Source organism: Anguilla anguilla, chromosome 5 (genome assembly GCF_013347855.1).
Source record: "Anguilla anguilla isolate fAngAng1 chromosome 5, fAngAng1.pri, whole genome shotgun sequence".
Lineage (NCBI taxonomy): Eukaryota > Metazoa > Chordata > Actinopteri > Anguilliformes > Anguillidae > Anguilla > Anguilla anguilla.
In genome coordinates this window covers 60,258,705-60,275,712 of record NC_049205.1, presented here as the reverse complement: position 1 = coordinate 60,275,712, position 17,008 = coordinate 60,258,705, and the positions used below count along the sequence as shown (strand labels likewise).

The 17,008-nt window shown below is 50.8% G+C and overlaps 2 protein-coding genes across 3 annotated transcripts in view; both read right to left on the bottom strand.

Moving 5' to 3' along the window:
• Positions 1–437: 437 nt before the first annotated feature.
• LOC118226694 lies at positions 438–4,015 on the bottom strand. 2 transcript variants are annotated; one of them, XM_035416487.1, is made up of 4 exons: positions 3,683–4,015; positions 2,810–3,181; positions 1,512–1,550; positions 438–934 (listed from the first exon to the last, which is right to left on the bottom strand). In XM_035416487.1, exons 1-4 carry the CDS (start codon positions 3,726–3,728, stop codon positions 759–761), a joined length of 633 nt encoding a protein of 210 aa, XP_035272378.1. In that variant the 5' UTR covers positions 3,729–4,015; the 3' UTR covers positions 438–758. The 2 variants fall into 2 exon arrangements, with proteins under 2 accessions (XP_035272378.1, XP_035272379.1); XM_035416488.1 differs by lacking the exon at positions 3,683–4,015 and having other exon boundaries at positions 2,810–3,280.
• A 1,501-nt stretch (positions 4,016–5,516) lies between these two features.
• Positions 5,517–17,008, bottom strand: part of hydin (HYDIN axonemal central pair apparatus protein) — a 157,122-nt gene continuing 145,630 nt past the window's right edge. Inside the window, exons 71-83 of the mRNA XM_035419534.1 lie at positions 15,987–16,194; positions 15,480–15,701; positions 14,892–15,061; positions 14,313–14,511; positions 13,508–13,666; positions 12,794–13,074; positions 11,869–12,088; positions 11,228–11,440; positions 10,495–10,658; positions 9,173–9,323; positions 8,594–8,824; positions 7,345–7,569; positions 5,517–6,783 (exon numbers count right to left, since the gene is read on the bottom strand). Of these exons, the coding sequence (XP_035275425.1) occupies positions 6,265–6,783; positions 7,345–7,569; positions 8,594–8,824; positions 9,173–9,323; positions 10,495–10,658; positions 11,228–11,440; positions 11,869–12,088; positions 12,794–13,074; positions 13,508–13,666; positions 14,313–14,511; positions 14,892–15,061; positions 15,480–15,701; positions 15,987–16,194 (2,962 nt within the window). The 3' untranslated portion in view covers positions 5,517–6,264. The remainder of the gene's footprint in view (positions 6,784–7,344; positions 7,570–8,593; positions 8,825–9,172; positions 9,324–10,494; positions 10,659–11,227; positions 11,441–11,868; positions 12,089–12,793; positions 13,075–13,507; positions 13,667–14,312; positions 14,512–14,891; positions 15,062–15,479; positions 15,702–15,986; positions 16,195–17,008) is intronic.

The window sequence follows — 17,008 nt, the reverse complement described above, 5'->3', positions numbered from 1 at the left end:
TTATTTTTAATTATTTTAATTATTCTTTGCAATTATTTTCTGTGAAACGCATTGAGTTGCATTTACTGTATGAAATGTGCTATACAAATAAAGTTTGATTGATTGATATGTGAAAGTCATTATATATACACTCCCCTCAGATAACAGTCATGTATTTATCTTGACTTTTATTTTATTTTATTTTATAAGACTCGTTATATGTAGGCTACAGAACATAGTAAATTAAATCATACAATTTCATACAAACTACACAGATACAGTATAAGATGCAACACCATACCTTTAAGCAAGTGGTTCCCATCTTTTTTTATTTTTTGTGGTCAGTCTGCCCCATTGGTAATAGGAATTTTATCCACACCTTTTTCTTCCTCTCACCACCCCCCCCTGTTGTCTCTGTGACCCCCCCCCCCCCCCCCCCCCCCACCCTGCACCCCCACCCTTACCCCAGGTGACACACTCCCGACTTTGGGAAGCTTTAAGCAATAACACCAGCTCACACTGGTGCGAGAACCTGTGAATATAGAGCAGCCATTTTGTCTTTTCCCAGCCAGAACAGAGTCTGTTGGCCCGTGGGTCTGTCAGTTGGGCTGTCAATTTGTCTGTCAATTGGTCTGTCAGTTGGCCTGTGAGTTTATCTGTCAGTTGGCCTGTCAATTGGGCTGTCAGTTGGCCTGTGAGTTTATCTGTCAGTTGGCCTGTCAATTGGGCTGTGAGTTTGCCTGTGAGTTGGTCTGTCAGTTGGCCTGTCAATTGGGCTGTCAGTTGGCCACCGTATGCCTGCGTCTGGGGGGTCTGGGCGCTTTTTCGGGGTTCGACGCTCCTCTGCTCCTCAGGTGAACGGTAAAAACCGCGCAGATCATCCCAAGCTGTCCGAGCCCCAGCACGGCGGCGTAACAGATGTGAAACGAGGGAAAGTTGAAGAGGGAAATCACACCTACAGCCACAAGAGTGGCAGGGCAAGAGAGCGGGCAAGGGCAAGAGAGCGGGGAGGGCAAGAGAGCGGGGAGGGAAAGAGAGTGGGTGAGGTAACACGTTTTTAATCTTTACCAACATCACAACATTCACATCTCCTACTGTGCCATTTTCAGACCGCGTTTTCTGTAATAACCCCTTAGCAACACAAGTGGGTTTCTTTCTTTTTTTTAAACCGCACGGTATTGTAGTGATGTGATTTCTCTCTCTCTTTCTCACTGGGCCTCTTTCACAAAACTTTTCTTAAATTGTTCATTCTTTTGCTCTTAAAAATGTGCATAACCCAGGTGTACGAGCTGATGAATTCTGGCTTGGTTTGTAAATTTTATGCGCAATCCTGTTCATGTGATTTGCAGAAGGAAACAGATATGAACAAATACAGATAAGAAAAAAACCTTTTTTTTTTCCTTATCAGAAATTTCAGCTTTATTAAGACCACCCCCACCCCCCTCCACCCCACACATAAATAAAGGAAGAAATCTCAAAAATGTACATGACAAATGGAGAGTTATTGTAATGACATATTACGAAATTACTACCTTGTTCCTTTTCCTGTGATTCAGCTTCACGTCCAGAGTCTGTAAAACGAGAAGATGTTTAAGCTGTTAATAACTGCACGTGTGAAATGTCCACGTGTTAGTAATTTCCACATTTCAATCATCTGTTTCTTGTTTTTTTTACCTCTTCAAGTGGGTATACAGCCTTCATGAGTAAAAATAAAAAGCAGAACTATCCAAGTGTGATAAAACCACTTTCTTATCTTTGTCCTGTTCATCGAATGCCAACCTATCACAGGGCACACAGGCTGCCAATCTTCACTCACACACTCATACCCATGGGAAATTTAGAGTCTCCAATTAGCCTTCCTTCATGTCTGTGGACTGTGAGGGGACATTGGAGTACTTGGAGGACATGGTAAGAGCATGCAAACTCCACACAGAAAGGCCTCAGACCTTCTTGCTGTGAGGCAACAGTGCTACCCACTACACTGTCGTGCCACCAAGAAATGCTACATAAACATGTAAATCTACTGGACAAGGGTGTAAAGCACCATAATGACAGGTAGCTAGTAAGGTAGCTAGCCCCTTGGGGCCCAGTGCACAGAATTGGCCAGGACCATCACAATGGAAACGCAAAGGTTCAGCAACATGTTCTAACTTGTACAGAAAAAAAAAATAATAATAAAAAAATGTTTAATCAAAAATTGCCCAGTGCAATGGGACATGGGGTTAAATCTCTGCAGATGCCCGTGCAACGTGTGCCGAGTTAACGTGACTTTCCGCAAGCTCTGAATATATTTTGTGTGTAGCTATACTTCATCATGTTCTGCAGATTAGCCATCCCACAAGCCCTTGCACGGCAGCTCATGCTTATAAAGCTATACACTTCATATAATACAGCTAGTGAATTTATCATGATCTGCAAGGTGAAATTTTCATTTAGACAAAATTAAAACGAAGTTAATCAAAACATTAATGATAACATCAACAGCTCGTAATGACCTATATATTCTTAATGCACCACGGCCAGAATTCCTAATAGTAATTCACCTTGGCGAGTTGTTAGGATGATTATCCCATGACTCGGCGACGAGAAACAAAACACTGGAGTAGCGAAACACAATTAAAGAGCTCCCGTGGAGCCTTGGGGTCAGGTGCTGCTGTTGTACCTGTAGCCCTGTGCCCCTGGGAAAGAGTGTTGTTCTGTTTACTTAATGTTGCAATCGCGCTCATGCAGAAGGCATCACCTGTGCCTAACACTACGCTTTTCTCTGCCTGAAAGCGACCGTTATTGCAGCCTCGCGATCACAAACTGCAAAAAGCGTAAGCGTTCTCACCGTGATGTTCCTTATCGAGAACTCGATGCAGTCTGGTACCTTTCCCAAACTGCGGCATTCCAAGTATCCTCCCGACACAGTAGTACAACGCCAGGTCGGCGGCCGTGACGTTTGTAATCCGCAGTTGGTTAGTTTTGTCTTGTGCGTTTGGAACGGCAGTGAATCTCGCGCTGAGCGGTTTTTTGCTGAAGACTTCTCCATCGTGACGGTTCGGACCAGAAATCAAAACTACGGTTGGGATCTGATCTATGTTCTGCCGCATCCAGATCGTCTCCGCGTGGTATGAAATGTTACATCCCAGAAGAACGGTGTCTCCAAGACGGACTTTTATCCATTCTGCTGATTCTGAAGCCTGCAGCACAAGGAATAAACCTAGAGAAAAAAGCCGATATTAATATTCATAAGAGCAACAACAACAACAATATTAATCAATAGGGCAATACTTCTATTACTAGGATACTACTATGTAATGCTAAATATTATTATTATTATTATAAATAGCCTACGCCCTGTACTTTAACCTGTATAAACGAGAAATGTAGGCTAAATAAATAAATAAATTACAGATTTTATTTATATTCAGTATTGTGGAATTTTGGATTGAATTTCACACTTGCCTAACTGACAATATGCCTATATATTTCCTGTATTTCTGCCAGTAGCTTGCTGGTGAACTTCTTTTAAAATGCAAACTTGTTAGTAGAAGTAGCAACAATATTATCCACAAGTATTATCCACAACTCCTGTAAAGACATCTTGGTTTTCAAAAATGCAAATACATCTCAAAACTAGCCATACTTTTTAGTATGTGTATCTACACGTTTCTGTACGTCTTCGTTTCCAAGTTCACAGATAAAACAGACAGTGACGTACCTGCTACTGCAAAGAGTCTAATTTTAATGGGATGCATTTTCGCCATAAAGTAACGGGACCTCCACAGTAAAATATATACTGTTGTTTTCGGTGAAATGTTGTCAAAATGAAGCTCCACAGCACTGGCCCACCAGTGTAAGTCGCATTGCTCTCTCTGAGGGGTAGACCTCAAAAGCCAAACCCACTTCTGTGTAAAACGAAAGAGAGCAAAACATGCAGTTTTAAAAGGTTGTGGCCGGTCTTACCAACTTGGACAGTTGCTGCTATGGTAAATGGAGTCACAACAAGGAGAATAAAGCCTAATTAAATGGAAAATAAATTCAAAACAGATTATAAATTTGAAACAATCTTAAAGGGATAGAGTTTACGTTCTCAGGTTTAAAAAAATTTTTTTTTCGTTTTTGTGTTTGTACACACCTAGCTCTCACAGACACACACATGCTAACAAGAGCACACTTACACACACACACACACACACACACACACACACACACACACACACACACAGAGTAAACAATCTGGCCTTTCCTCTAACATCGCAGCTCTTATTTTACACCTTCCTTTGTGCCAGTAAATTAATGTGTGTGTGTGTGTGAGTGTTAAGCTTAGTATTTTTATTTTTATTAAAGCCTCATTTCCTGTGCTATTCACTCGCTATCTGCACGTTTATTTCGCTTCCACTTCCTCTGGTGTAGATGGCGTTCTGCCGCACACCTGCCACATAACTTCCTCCTGCGCCCACCCATCACTGATAACCAAGGCAACGAGCCCACATTTAAAAAGCATCATCGCTGCGCAGCGCAGAACACGGTTAACCGAGTCCGCGCTTTCCCGCGATCCTCTTTACATAATAAAACCGCTGTGTTGTTGAAAGGACAGCACTGATATCCCGCACAGAAGACGTGCACATAATGGCAACCATGTTACACAAGCCGAGCCACTGTACGTGGATGTGGCCATCATGACCTTCCTGTGCTGTGTTCCCTTTTCTGTGACCCGCCCTGCTTTATACCCTCCTGTCTGAAAGAGAAACACACAAAAGGAGGGCAGACTTTCTCCTCTCCCTTTTATTTCTAAGGTGCAAGGAGGTGCAAATAATAACATGAAGTTATTTCCGTGAAAGACTGCAGATGGTTTTTGGCCGAACTCTCAAACCACAGGCTGCTATTCTCGCAGGTCTTGGTTCCTCAGAGCTGTGGCCACATAGCTAGAGTGAAATCAAAATGAAGAAAACAAAACTTAAGCGCCTTCCTCAAAAAGTACACAAAGGACTGAGCATTTCAAAGTAACCGCGGACACCCATCAGGCCAAATTCCTCTCATCAATTGGTTTTGCGAGGAACACAGAGCACATTTACTCATAAACACATAAACAAAATCACATTAACAAAAAATACATGGGGGAAACTGACCACTGCCATTTTGTTTACATAGTGGTTGTCAAGACAGAGCTGGAGCTGTTGCTGGGTGTTCTCAGAAAATGGACGACATCGGACGACCCTGTCTAAAAATGTTGCCAAATTTAGCAACAATAGCACTAACAAGGCACTGCTGTGTGCAGGAGGCTGACAGGTCAGGTGACCGCTGGAAACAGGAAATTAAAGGCCTCCTCCTCCTTCTGCCCTGCCTGCTTGACAAGGAGAACAAGCAGTTCCCAGGCAACAACAGACTTCTACTGAAGAAGATCCAGAAATATGTCCCCAGAAGGTTTTTAGATAAAGTTTTGGGATTCAAACTGCCTCTGTGATAAAGACTGTTCAGAATAAACAGCCAACCCCCTACCATCCTGACAAGTACAATTTGCTTCTTTAAAACAATTTCAATCAAGCTTTGAAAAACTTTTTAGGAATATTTATTTAGCTATCTGCAAAAGACAAAAATGAATTGCAATTTAAACTTTCTTATACAGTTTTGAATGTACTACAAAAATCTACACAAAGAGCCTCACATAATTTTTCCACACATGAAATGAAAAATCTAATTACATTTATATTTACAATGCCATCAAAGTTGCTCAAAAATATATCTGAAATGCAAATAAGGTTCTTTTGAATGTAGACTTGTTTATAAATAATTTTAAAAATCATCAATGCCCAACATAAACGTACATCGAAGCACACTAGTGAGGAACCATGACACAGTGCTGACTTGCGTGACTGATGTAGTCTCTCAGTAAAATGCTTTTTGTGAAAACACTTTAACCCGTCAGACATCAGTACAACTCCTGCAGATAACTAACGATTCTAAAAGAAAGATATATTTTCACTAATATCAAGACAAAACTCGGTTGCAAGGTTTATCTGGTGACGCACTTCCTGGAAAGTTAACAGGGACACCACATATAAATACAGAGTTCACATTTCTTATTTAACCCATACGCAAGGCTGTTGTTAGCGGGGCGAAAGGTGGTGACAATTCTTGGGGCCTACAGCTAAGATTTTAAAATTTGTTTTATTAAAAAAACGGGGGGTGGGGGGGGTAGAGCAATATTCTTTCAGGGGGGTCCAGAATTCCTAGCTATCCCCCTGCCCACGCCTGCTCCGGTTGGTGGGGGTGTTTTTGGGGAGGGGCCCACGGGGAGCTCTAGCTCTTGTCCCGCTGGGGGCTCTCCGGGCACAGGCCCTTCAGGTAGTACACCCAGGAGATGCCCTGACCGTGGCCCTCGCTGCGGGGGCTGGAGATGGTCAGCCTGCCGCTGCAGGGCCCCCGGGGGCCCGACGGGGACCCCACGGTGGGGCCCTCAAAGGACACCAGGACGCTGTGGGTTTTTTTGGGCCGGATGACGTCGGCGCCCCTGACCACGAAGGCGGGGTTGTCCACCTGGAAGGAGAAGGCGGTGGGCTGGGGGAAGACGTTCTTGAAGGGGATGGAGACGCTGGAGCCGGCCCGGACGGAGAAGGGGCCCTGCGGTTTCGGGGGGTAGCAGGAGCCCTGCAGGGGGATCTGGTACTCGCCCCCGGTGCTGGAGGAGAGGGTGAGGAGGGCGCGGCTCTCGCCCAGCTGGCAGGGTTCGAAGCACACCTCCACGCTGACCTCTGTCCCGCCCTGGAGCCCAGCTGGAGCGGTGACCGTCCTCTCCGTGGTGAAGTCTGGGCTGTCCGTCTGGCACACAGACACACCCCTTACATTAAAGGCACACTATGCAGGATTTATACCACAAAGATATTATTAAATAACCATGCCCAGTCGTATATACAATGCACTGGCAATCTCTGTCTTTTGCAGAATCCATGCTTTTCTGCCTTTTGAGTAGCTGTTGCACTTCTTTCAGATGTAATTCAGTTTTGACATGGGAGTTGTGTTTGAGCAGCAGTGACCATACCTGGCAGGTGTGTGAGCAGCAGTGACCGTACCTTGCAGGTGTGTGAGCAGCAGTGACCGTACCTGGCGGGTGTGTGAGCAGCAGTGAACGTACCTTGCAGGTGTGTGAGCAGCAGTGAACGTACCTTGCAGGTGTGTGAGCAGCAGTGACCGTACCTTGCAGGTGTGTGAGCAGCAGTGACCGTACCTGGCGGGTGTGTGAGCAGCAGTGACCGTACCTTGCAGGTGTGTGAGCAGCAGTGACCGTACCTTGCAGGTGTGTGAGCAGCAGTGACCGTACCTGGCGGGTGTGTGAGCAGCAGTGACCATACCTTGCAGGTGTGTGAGCAGCAGTGACCGTACCTTGCAGGTGTACTCGGTCTTGGCGCGGGCGTGGTTGGTGAACTTGGCGCTGACGGCGTGGGCGCCGCCCAGGGGGGCGCGGAAGAGGAGGGGCCTCTCCGGGGGCGGGGGCGTGGCCCGCAGCAGCAGGTCGTAGTGGAAGTGGCCCAGCTCTGCGCAGTGCAGGGTCAGCCGGGCAGTGGACTCGCCCTCCCGCAGCGGCTGGTACTCAAACATCAGGGTGCCCTGAGGAGAGTGGGAAACTCGCACTTTCACCCAGCAGTCCAGCCAAATGCTCAAGGACCGTTTTCTAATTTTACCAGCATGTAGAAAGGGTCACTTCATTGAGGGTTCCTGACCAAGGACAGGAGACAGACAGGCAGACGGACGAATAGACAGACAGACAGATGGACAGATAGGCAGAGACAGATGGACAGACAGGCAGACAGACAGACTCACAGTCAGACAGACAAACAGGCAGAGACAGACGGACAGATTTACAGACAGGTAGACTCACTGCAGACAGACAGACAGACAGACAGACAGGTAGACTCACTGCAGACAGACAGACAGGCAGGCAGACTCACCGCAGACAGACAGACAAACAGACAGGCAGACTCACTGCAGACAGACACACACACACACACACAGACAGACAGGCAGACTCACTGCAGATAGAAGGACAGACAGGCAGACTCACTGCAGACAGAAGGACAGACAGGCAGACTCACTACAGACAGACACACAGACAGACAGGCAGACTCACTGCAGACAGACAGACAGACACACAGACAGACAGACAGACAGACAGACAGGCAGACTCACTGCAGACAGACAGACAGACAGGCAGACTCACTGCAGACAGACAGACAGACAGGCAGACTCACTGCGGACAGACAGACAGACAGACAGACTCACTGCAGACAGACAGACAGGCAGACACACAGACACACAGACAGACAGACACACAGACAGACAGACAGACAGGCAGACAGGCAGACTCACTGCAGACAGACAGACTCACCGCAGACAGACAGACAGACAGGCAGACTCACTGTACACAGGCAGACAGGCACACAGGCAGACAGGCAGACTCACTGCAGACACACAGACAGACAGACAGACAGGCAGGCAGACTCACTGCAGACAGACAGACAGACAGACAGACACACAGGCAGACAGGCAGACTCACCGCAGACAGACAGACAGACAGACAGGCAGACTCACCGCAGACAGACAGGCAGGCAGACAGGCAGACAGGCAGACTCACTGCAGACAGCGGCGGTATGGGCAGCTGCGGGGGCAGGCTGATGTCGGCGCAGCGGCACTCGGTGGTGAAGCAGACGGCGGTGGGCAGCGGGTTCTCCACCGTCAGCGAGGCGGCGGCCGTCTGCCGGACAGCCGTGGCCATCTCCACCGCCCGCACCACGCCTGCCGCCGTCGCCCTGAAGGTCACGTGGTAGAACAGGTACTCCTGCGTCGCCTCATTCCGGAACGTCACCTGGGGGGGGAACACGAGACGCGCGCAGGGAGGAAACGGGGTTAAACAACAAAAGAAGAAAAAAAGCCACATCCTGCTGAAAGAGCCCTCATATCTCACCACATAAATGAGGAGCAGCCAGGCTTTCCTTCCAGCCGCAGCCGAGAAACCTGAGCTGCAGAAAGCAGTGAATCTCTCTTAACCAATTAAGGTGCAGGATCACAAACCGGCGACTAGAATGTTCTTAACTGAACATTCTACTGCTGGTGTCACAATCACTACTGGCAACTGAGAGCAATGGACTTGGCAACATCTTTGGGCCCGGTCTGGGCTCAGCTGTAGCTGCACGCGTGCAGGGGACACACCCACCTTGGCGCTGAACAGGCCCTCTTTGTAGGAGAAGAAGGACAGCTTGTAGTCCCTCTTGCTGAGGGCCGGGACGTCCAGGTAGTCCAGCCCCTTCAGTGTGACCGTAGGGTCCGCCCGCTCCGGCTTGAGCATGTCCACCACCACCCGAAACCTGGAGGGAGGGCGAGGCAGGGAGGCAGGGAGGGAGAGAGGAAGGGAGAGGCAGGGAGAGAGAGGGAGAGAGGGGGAGAGAGGGGGAGGGGGGAGGGAGAGAGAAAGAGGGGGAGGGGGGGAGGAGGGAGGGAGAGAGGAAGGGAGAGACAGGGAGAGAGAGGGGGGAGGGGAGAGGAAGGGAGAGAGGGAGAGAAAGGGAGATAGAGGGGGGGGAGAAGGAGAAGGGGAGAGAGTGGAAGGGAGGGAGGGACAGAGGGAAGGAGCAAATGAGGGAGAGAGAGAGGTGGAAAGAGGAAAAGAGCTGAGGAATCATAATTAGCAATGGCTAGTTTGTTAGCAGTGAGGAGTCAGCAGTTAGCAGTGGCTAGTTTGTTAGCAGTGAGGAGCTGGTGGTTAGCAGTAGCTGGTTTGTTAGCAGTGAGGAGCTGGTGGTTAGCAGTAGCTGGTTCGTTAGCAGTGAGGAGTCAGCAGTTAGCAGTGGCTAGTTTGTTAGCAGTGAGTTGATGGTTAGCAGTAGCTGGTTTATTAGCAGTGAGCGGTTGGTAGTTAGCAGTAGCTAGTTTGTTAGCAGTTAGTTGATGGTTAGCAGTAGCTGGTTTGTTAGCAGTGAGCAGTTGGTAGTTAGCAGTAGCTGGTTCGTTAGCAGTGAGGAGCTGGTGGTTAGCAGTAGCTGGTTCGTTAGCAGTGAGGAGCTGGTGGTTAGCAGTAGCTGGTTTGTTAGCAGTGAGGAGCTGGTGGTTAGCAGTGGCTGGTTTGTTAGCAGCGAGGAGCTGGTGGTTAGCAGTGGCTGGTTTGTTAGCAGTGAGGAGCTGGTGGTTAGCAGTAGCTGGTTCGTTAGCAGTGAGGAGCTGGTGGTTAGCAGTAGCTGGTTCGTTAGCAGTGAGGAGCTGGTGGTTAGCAGTAGCTGGTTTGTTAGCAGTGAGGAGCTGGTGGTCAGCAGTGGCTGGTGGTTAGCAGTGGCTGGTTCGTTAGCAGTGAGGAGCTGGTGGTACATAGTGGCTGGTTCGTTAGCAGTGAGGAGCTGGTGGTTAGCAGTGGCTGGTTTGTTAGCAGTGAGGAGCTGGTGGTTAGCAGTAGCTGGTTTGTTAGCAGCGAGGAGCTGGTGGTAAGCAGTGGCTGGTCACGTATTAAGCAGTAGCAGTTGCGGTTTAAGGCTGTAGTGCTGTTACCTCTGGGGCTTGTTCAGCCAGTTTTGGACAGGCAGCAGCTCCGTGTAGGGGGTCTTGCAGGGCATTTCATGGCTGATGGTGCCTGCAGGTTTTGGGGGCTCGGCGGTACCCAGCAGAGTGTATAGCACGCCCGTCCCATCCGGGAATGCGAAGAACACAGAGCCCTGTATGGGGGGGGAGTTCCAGAACTGTCTATATCAGCAGGACTGCGTAGGTGAAAACACTATGAATACTCCTCATAACCAGATTCAAATGAAACATCTGGGACGAGACAGGACAAGAATCTCAAAGCTTTGGGCTTCTAGTCTTTCTGTTTTTAATAATAAGTACGTCAAACATTCCCCACTTTCGTACTATTTGGTGTTTACCAACGTAGCTTACGACTGATGGAGTGCCGGTCTGGTCCCAATTCAGAACGTGGTGAGCACAGATCCCTGTGCGGTAACCCACACCCACCCTCATTTCATTAGGGACTCATTGCACTGACAGCTGCGGGTGTGGCCACGAGAACCCGGAAATAAATCTGTGCTCTTTCACGCGTGCGCTTTGTGCTCGACTTGCTCCCACTGTGGCCTGGCGGGCTACGATGCGAAACTAGCGTTCTTGTTTTGCCTCTGTAGCCAATCAGCGGCTGTTTCCGCGCTCACACGTAGCCGTACGCGCAGCCCAGCGATGCCTAAAGTCGCCATTACCGCTGGGAGGGATGGGGGCGGGTGTGTGTGGGGGGGCTGACCTGGTGCTTCTTGCCCTCGGTGGTCATGACCAGCGGCCGATACGTGATCTCGTAGGCGTGGCTCTGCTGGTGGGGCTCCATGACGACGGCGGACGGGCCGCTCCAGTCCTCGCCCTCGATCGCCGGCGACAGGCTCCAGCGCTGCCCGCTGCGGTTGCATAGCGACAGGGCCTGCGTGTGCTGGGAGCGCACCGCGCACGCAAACGCCACCACCTGCAGGGGGCAGCAGAGAGACGGGGAGCGGGGGGGGGGGGGGAAGAGACGGGGAAGAGAGAGAGAGAGAGAGACAGAGAGAGAGAGAGACGGGGAGAGAGAGAGAGAGAGAGAGAGGGGGCGGGGGGGACAGAGAGAGAGACAGAAAGAGAGAGAGAGACAGGGGAGGGAGACAGAGAGAGAGAGATTGTTATTATAATCGTAATTTACATACTGTATATCATATGGCATAAATATGGGAGTACGTGTAAGTTGTATGTGTGTATTATATTATGTATATTAGTAAACAGGTTGTACAGTTGATTTTGTGCTGTCTTTGTAGCACTTGCTTTGGCAAAACAGTGCATGTCATTCCAATAAAGCACCTTGAAATTGAAAAAAAAAAAAAAATAGTGAATGTATTCCAAAGGGCTTTGTAATGGTTGTACCTCCTTGGTGATGGGAGAGGTGACACAGGACCCCGCCAGAGTGAGTTTGAGGGGCGCCCCCCGCTCGAGGGTGCAGGGCAGGTTGTCACAGCGGACGTCCTGGCTAAGCTCCATGGGGGCAAAGGTCACGTCGAACGGCACTTCCATCCCAGGACAGATATATCCCTCTGCGGGACTGATGGAGAAGTGTGGGGAGAACTTCTTCACATCCCACTTAAATCTGAGAGAGAGAGAGAGAGAGAGAGGGGAGGGGGGAGGGGAGAGGGGGGGAGAGGGGAGAAGAGGAGAGAAGGTGGAGGGGGGAGGAGAGGGGAAGCGGGAGGGAGAGAGACAGACAGAGAAAGAGAGACTTCCATGAACTAATGATGACTTCGTAACTCCCATAGTGGGGATAAATTTAACAGCAAAAAATAAAAACAGATGTGTGTGAGTAATAATCTGTGTTCTCAGATTTTGGTCAGAGAGTCCTTGCATGCTTGTGTGTGCGTGCACGTATGTGTGTGCTTGTGTATGTGTGTGCGTGTGTGTATGTGCGTGTATGTGTGTGTGCGTGTGTGTATGTGTGTGCGTGTGTGCGTGCGTGTATGTGTGTGTGTGCGCGTGTGTGTTTGTGTATGTGTGTGGGTGTGTGCGTGTTTGTGTGTGTATGTGTGTGTGTGTGTGTGTGTGCGTGCGTGTATGTGTGCGCACGCGTGTGTGTGTGTGTGTGTTTGTGTAGGTGTGTGTGTGTGCGCGCGTGTGTGTGTGTGTGTGTGTGCGCGTGCGTGCTTGTGTTTGTGTAGGTGTGTGTGTGCGCGTGCGTGCGTGTGTGTATGTGTGTGCGCGCATGCGTGCGTGTGTGTATGTGTGTGCGCGCATGCGTGCGTGTGTGTATGTGTGTGCGCGCATGCGTGCGTGTGTGTATGTGCGTAGTTTGCTACAGTACCGGGCTCCCACGTCCCCAGTGTTGGACATGACGATGCGCCTGGTTGCCTGGCAACGCTGTGCCACAGCACCGAAGGGCACGTAGTCCTGGTCCAGGCTGATCTCCATGCCCTGGCAGCAGCCCTTCAGGACCAGCAGGGGGCGCACCGTCCCCAGGCACTCCAGCTGCAGCTCCTCCCGGAACGGGGGCATGCGCTGCCTGGGGCAGAACTGCACCTCCACCAGACAGCGCCCCCCGCTGCCCCGGAGGGTCACTTCGTCCGCCGGGCTCACCGACAGCACCTGGACGACACGGAGACCCCCACAATCACCGCTCAGGCAGTGATGTCAGCACGACAGGCTACACGACACCAAAAATGGGAGGAGCTATCACATACTCGCTAATGCGAACCAATCATTTCTCTGATGTCCTCCTGTGGCAAGTTTTTATTGGTTCAAACAAATCACAAACTAACAGGCCACTGCAGCCACACCCTTAAAGGGTCCTTGAAACCTCACTCTCCCATAACTCTTATCAGGCTCTCTGTTTATGGCTTCAACATTTTAATCGTCTTAATTTTTCATGAAGCTATACTGAGTAACGTCCCTGCTGGATCTGACAAAACTGGTGACAAAACTACACCTCAAAAAAATGTCCAGGATTGGCTTTTTGTATTTGGGATAGAGACCCCTGCCCTTTCCTGCTAAGGGGTCCACAGGGGTGGGGGGGTCCTACCTTTGAGTCCAGCAGCGCCTCTAAGGAGGGGCTGGAGGTCAAGGTGAAGGTCAGAGGCATGGGACTGCTGTTGACCAATGGGATCACTCTCTTGGTCTTCTGGCCGACCTGAATGACCCCGAGGTTCACCGTCTTGTGCCTGGGGTCCTCCACGGCGATCTGGCAGGACGGGGGGGGGGGACCGGGGGGGGGGGGGGACGGGACAGGACACGGCATTCCATTCAGGATCTGTGCTCTCGTTCTTGCTTAGGACACCAAGCACCTCAGTGCTGCTAAATACAGTGTACGTTAGCGTACATTAGCTATTATTTTCAGTCATAGTCATTTTTCTTCCCACTCAGGAGTTTTTTTTTTAAATTTTTTTAATTTATTTTTTTTACCTCACTGGATGTTTGGGGGTTCAGGGCTCAGTGTTGCCAATCTTTTTTTGTACATTACATATCCATTTTTGTGCAACACTGCTTTGTGGCAGTTTCACATTTAAAATAAGGTGGCACTTTGAACGGCTGTAACGCAGTGTAATAGCATAGGGGCACGCCGAGTCAGACCGCAGAACACAAGCAGACAGGAAGCAGGCTGACGGCTCAGACAGGATGCGGTCTGGTAACAAGGCGAGCCGAGGGTGGTGAGGCGAAGCTGAGTTCCCCGAAAGCGCCCCCCCCCCCCCCCCCCCTCCGATTCTCCGGAGGGGGAGCAGGGCGGGGCTCGAGCGGGACGCGCAGAGGGGCTCGGGTGGGGGGGGGGGGGAGCAGGGCGGGGGGTCGGGGCGGGCAGCGGGGCAGTGCCTACCCTCCCCGCTCCTCACCTGCATCTCCACTCCCTGGCCCAGGACCTCCACCGCTTGCCTGGCGCAGTCGTTGATCTGGAAGACGACCTTCTCCTGGTACCGCGCGGCCTCCCGCGGATAGAACGCGAAGGGCACCTCCACCGCTCCACCAGGGGGCAGCACCTCCGGCTGGAAGCCCACCTCCAGGAAGGCGGTGTTGGAGAACAGGCAGTCCAGGCTGGGGGAGATAGAAGGCCCAGCACACTGAAGTCCTCAACCCTGGTCCTGGTGAGCTCCAAGGTTTTGCTGGTTCTCATTGTTGCACCGCACTCAACTGACCAAGTAAAGCATTTGATTATGCAGACGACTCACCTCCCCTACAGGGTTCTTGGGTCTGAACTGGCTGACGATTTTAAGGCGAAAACAGAAATTGTCTGACCCTGTGGCTCTGCAGAACCTAGGTTGAGGACCCCTGGTTTAAATGTTTAAAAGCAGGCTAAGCTAACTGACACCACCTGCTAAAGCTAGCACGTTTGTCCCGGCCATCTGTCTCAGGGTTTTAGACCTGTGTTAGCCCAGGAATATCGCCATTTCCTGTTAGCGTTAGCATTAGCGTACCTCACTCCCCTCTCCCCCTTGTTGGCGATGACCAGAGTGTGGGAGGCGGGCACCATCCCAGCCTGGTATATGAACTTCATCCCAAAGTTGTGTTTGAGGAAGGAGAAGTCCAGGCCGGGGGGCACAGCTGCTCCCGACAGGGAGCAGGAGAACATAGGACCGTTCTTTATCTACAGAGAGAGAGAGAGAGAGAGAGAGAGGGAGGGAGGGAGGGAGGGGGAGAGAGAGAGAGAGAGAGAGAGAGATAAGATCAAGTGAGACAAGGCAAATGAGAGAACACACAGGTATGCTCAGGTGAGACAGGGCCAGTGACAGCACACACAGGTACACTCAGGAGAGACAGGGCTAGTGACAGCACACACAGGCACACTCAGGTGAGACAGGGCCAGTGACAGTGGGTACAGGCACACTCAGGTGAGACAGGGCCAGTGACAGTGGGTACAGGCACACTCAGGGGAGACAGGGCCAGTGACAGTGGGTACAGGCACACTCAGGTGAGACAGGGCCAGTGGCCGCACACACAGGTGCACTCAGGTGAGACAGGGCCAGTGGCCGCACACACAGGTGCACTCAGGGGAGTGTACTCACCCTGATTGAGAGGCCAGTGTTCTTCAGCACACATTTCTGCTGGGGGCAGAAGGTGACGGTGCAGCAGACTTCCTGTCCCACCGCCACGCTGTCCATCTCCCGCTCAACCAGCAGGTGGCGCTGCAGCTCCGACGGGCCCCAGAGCTCGTACTGAACGTCCAGGCTGTACTTTCCCGGGTTCGACACCAGGAAGTGACAAGATGATTTATCACTCAGCTCCACCTGCACAAAAGAAGGGTGTCCAACAGGGCAAAGGAATAAAATATAGTCAAGGGGTAGCGTGTGATTGACAGGTTTCCCTGATAAAATAAACTGTGAGCTCAAAAAATCTCACTCGCTGGTCTCCATGTTTGAAAAAAGGTAAACGTTCAAGCTTCACTAAACTATAACAGAGTGCATTTTACACTGATGTGACTCTGATTTGATCCCATTTGGACACATATGAACCGTTGGTGTTGAATTAACACGGCTCGCCTGTCTGTAGACGGGGCCTAGAGTGCCGCTCACCTGTCTGAAGTCCACCTGGTGGGCGGCGCCGGGGCGGAGCTCGGTGACGCCCCCTGCGGGACCCTCGCAGCGCACGCAGGCGCTCATGCTGTAGCCCTCGGCCTTCACGTTCAGCGACAGCGGCTGCACCTTCCCCGTCACGTCGCACACCAGGTTAAAGGTCGCCGAGCCCTCCCGGGCGGGGCCGAAGGACACGGACACCGGGACCCTGAGGAGGAGCGGCGGGTGATGTCGGGCTCAGGGCGCGCTTCCACTAGGTCCCACATCAACATCACCCGCCCGTCCGCCAGAGCAGCCACGTGTGAGCTTGTGCTGAGCCAGCCCTGACAGCAGTGCTAATCTCAGTCTGTCATATACCAGCCCTGACAGCAGTGCTAATCTCAGTCTGTCATATACCAGCCCTGACAGCAATGCTAATCTCAGTCTGTCATATACCAGCCCTGACAGCAGAGCTAATCTGCATCTGTCATATACCAGCCCTGACAGCAGTGCTAATCTGCGTCTGTTACATATGCTAATCTCAGTCTGTCATATACCAGCCCTGGCAGCAATGCTAATCTCAGTCTGTCATATACCAGCCCTGACAGCAGTGCTAATCTCAGTCTGTCATATACCAGCCCTAGCAGCAGAGCTAATCTCAGTCTGTCATATACCAGCCCTGACAGCAGTGCTAATCTCAGTCTGTCATATACCAGCCCTGACAGCAGTGCTAATCTCAGTCTGTCATATACCAGCCCTAGCAGCAATGCTAATCTCAGTCTGTCATATACCAGCCCTAGCAGCAATGCTAATCTCAGTCTGTCATATACCAGCCCTAGCAGCAATGCTAATCTCAGTCTGTCATATACCAGCCCTGACAGCAGTGCTAATCTCAGTCTGTCATATACCAGCCCTAGCAGCAATGCTAATCTCAGTCTGTCATATACCAGCCCTAGCAGCAATGCTAATCTCAGTCTGTCATATACCAGCCCTAGCAGCAATGCTAATCTCAGTCTGTCATATACCAGCCCTGACAGCAATGC